This window comes from Aptenodytes forsteri, unplaced genomic scaffold (assembly GCF_000699145.1).
Source record: "Aptenodytes forsteri isolate BGI_AS27 unplaced genomic scaffold, ASM69914v1 Scaffold258, whole genome shotgun sequence".
NCBI lineage: Eukaryota > Metazoa > Chordata > Aves > Sphenisciformes > Spheniscidae > Aptenodytes > Aptenodytes forsteri.
In genome coordinates this window covers 1,823,919-1,826,814 of record NW_008795250.1, presented here as the reverse complement: position 1 = coordinate 1,826,814, position 2,896 = coordinate 1,823,919, and the positions used below count along the sequence as shown (strand labels likewise).

General features: G+C 59.1%; 1 protein-coding gene across 1 annotated transcript in view; it reads right to left on the bottom strand.

The window, feature by feature from the left end:
- Window positions 1-1,697: 1,697 nt before the first annotated feature.
- Window positions 1,698-2,896, bottom strand: part of CUNH15orf39 (chromosome unknown C15orf39 homolog) — a 3,695-nt gene continuing 2,496 nt past the window's right edge. Inside the window, exons 6-7 of the mRNA XM_009278912.1 lie at window positions 2,248-2,824; window positions 1,698-1,735 (exon numbers count right to left, since the gene is read on the bottom strand). Of these exons, the coding sequence (XP_009277187.1) occupies window positions 1,698-1,735; window positions 2,248-2,824 (615 nt within the window). The remainder of the gene's footprint in view (window positions 1,736-2,247; window positions 2,825-2,896) is intronic.

The window sequence follows — 2,896 nt, the reverse complement described above, 5'->3', positions numbered from 1 at the left end:
AAGAGTCTGTGGTACAGTTCGAGTGGGGCTTTTTTTTCCTCCCCCCCCCCTCCGTTTTCTTAGTTTAAAATAAATATTTCCTGTAGTGAAATAAAAAATAATAATAATCCTCATTTTGTTCCTCCACGCCCTGCATCAGCTGGAAAAACACCTGAGTATCGAGTTTGTAAGGCCTCTGCTGTGTACCGCTGCTGCCGACCGGGCGAGGGGGAGTCCGTCCGTCCTCGGCTGCTGGGATCCCTCCCGGGATGCCCATCAACCTTTCAGTGCCCGCGGGACGGAAGCAATCTCTCCTTCCAAGGTCTCGCAGCATCGCTCCCCTCTCCTGCCCCTCCAGTCACGTCAGGGTCGCCCCGTCTCCGTCAAGGTCATCCCCAAATGTGCATCTCCCCCGTTCTCGTTCGGGACAGCTGGGGTCTGTGTTGTCAAGTGGTTTGGTTTTCTTTAACAGTCTTTAAATCTTTCTCGCAGCCTTTTTCAGCTACGATCGGGACTGAAACTCTCAGCCCGAACGGCATCGCTCCCGCCGCCTTGGTCCAGCACAGTGAACAGGTGAAGCCGTGAGTTTAAATAAAAAGACAAATATAAATTACTATATTTTTTTAAAAAAAACCCCACATAACCTGAAGGCAGCAGCTCCTTATAAAGGTAAATTCGTAACATTTTTAAAATGTCTTCATTTAAAACAACAACAAAATCAGTCCTGTAACTGCGGAAGTTGCGATTCCCTTGACCCTTACTGTTGTGTTAAGTCTCTGTATAACGATTTAAAACCAGGAGGAAGGGATGTTTCTTGGGAACAAGGTGTATAAAGCAGGAGAGACGAGTTAGAGGAGAGGGGAGGGGACGTGGTAAATCATCCCTGCAGTAGCCAGCCTTTCTCCGAGGCTGGGGACGGTGGCGTGGCCATGTCCACGCTCCTTTTGTGGGTACAAACGCTGCTCCAGCCCCCCAGCTCCGCTGGGACTCCAGCCATTCCCTCCCAGTTCACCGGCGGCAGCCTGGGCGGTCGTGGATGGAGGTGGGAGTGGGACAGCAAGGGGCCAGGGTACCACGCCAACCATCCCTGCTCATGGCCCCTGGAGCACCTCTGGGTCGCACGTCCCTGCCGCTGTTCTCCACCCCGAGCATCGTCCTCGGAGGGTCCCTGCGGTGCCGGTGGCCTCCAGGCACCGGCATCCCGGGAGGAGCTGTCCCCACCCTCGGGTGCAAGGCTCCCCGCCGGTGGGAGCCGAGCGTCTCCCTACAGGTCTGCTGGTGATCGCCTGCTTCCCCTCGGCATCCGCATCGCTGCCGGGAGGGGACCCTGCTCTGGGGACGAGGGGGACCGTCCCCTTCCCGTCCTCGCGGGCGGGCGGCTCGGCTGTTGCCCTTGACACGGTCCTTAGCGCCTCCTTTTCCTTCGTGCTACCCGTGGCTATCGCTTTGCCATCAGCTTTCAGTGCCTGCACATCAGGGCTACCTGGGAGAGGAAAGAGTGGTTAGGGACGGCAGGGTCTTCACCTCCCCATCCCAAACAATCCCCCCTCAGCCACAAATCCCCCCTCCAGCCCAGCCCAGGCAGCGGAGCCACTCGCGTGCTCCTCCCCAGCTCCCTCCCCGTCCCCGTGGCAAATACACACAAATACACACACCCCTTCACGTAACTACGTACAAATCCTATAAATACATATAAACGCACACACAAGAAGAGTCACCTATTTGGGGGGATGCTGGCCAGCCTGCGAGCTTGAACCTGTTAAGAAATAAAGTTGTTGGCAATGGCCTCGAGCAGCGGCAAAAGGGCATCCAGACAGGGAGGGGTGGTGGGACCATCACCGGTGGGATGGGACAGCCGTGGGTGGCAGGTCCGGCATGCGGCGCGCACGCTGCCCTGCTCCCAGCGTGTTCCTGAGCCACCCGGTCCCGCTGCCCTTGGAGGGGGAGAGGTGGCCTGGAGGTGACCGACACCTCCTCGATATCCCCGGGATGACTTTTCTCCCCCAGGCAGGCAGGGACAACCCCCCCCGGCTCCACCACCACCCCCCCAGCTCAAGCTTTCTCTCTCCACAACCCACGGAGAAAAGCTAAATATTCTGCTCCGCAGAACCCTTGGTAGGACAAGGATGCTGAGGGACCACGCAAGCAATGGATGCTCCCACCAAACGGCAGCATCTGGGAGGCAGATGCGGCTGGAGCTTCCCTGGAAGGGTCCCAGGGACCCACTGGTGTCACCAGCCCTCCACGGGAGATGCCGGGGCTACCTACCGAGCTGCTGCCTGATGGAGTCGTGCCAGTGGAGGTTCAGCAGGTCCGGGTAGATGTCAGGGAGCTGCTTGAGCGCCAGGAGTTTCAGCATGCGTGACGTGCAGCTCTTCAGCTCCAGGTCCCTCAGGTGCCTCTCCTCCGAGAGCGTGGTGGGGCGCAGCTCCACCTTGTGCTCCTGGAGCACTTGGTCAACGGAGGCCCCGGCGAGCTTGGGGAAGAGCTTCTCCTTCACCACGTGGATGGGGATGAAGACGGCCCCTGCCCGGACTACGTGGGGGAAAGGACACTTGCGAGCGAACATGAAGGTCTCCAGCTGAGAGAGCAGGTTGGTGAGAAGAGCGGCCACATCCTGGAAAGCCAGCCAGATCTCCTTGCCTTTGGTGGGCTTCTGAGGTTCGGGGATCTTGGAGCCGTTCTTGGGCTTGGGGGGGGATTTGGGCATCTCTCCGAGCTCCTCCGCCGGCTCTGCCTTCTTCAACCACTCCCGCAGGAGCTCCGGGGAGGACCTGGACACCGAGCATGAAATAATGTCGCAGAGCGAGGTGTGCAGGGTGGCGAAATACTGACCGGCGGAGGTCTGTGGGGCAGGGGCCTCACACTGCCTGGGCAGCGAGATGCTCTCCTCTCCCGACGCGCGGGGGGCTTCGTG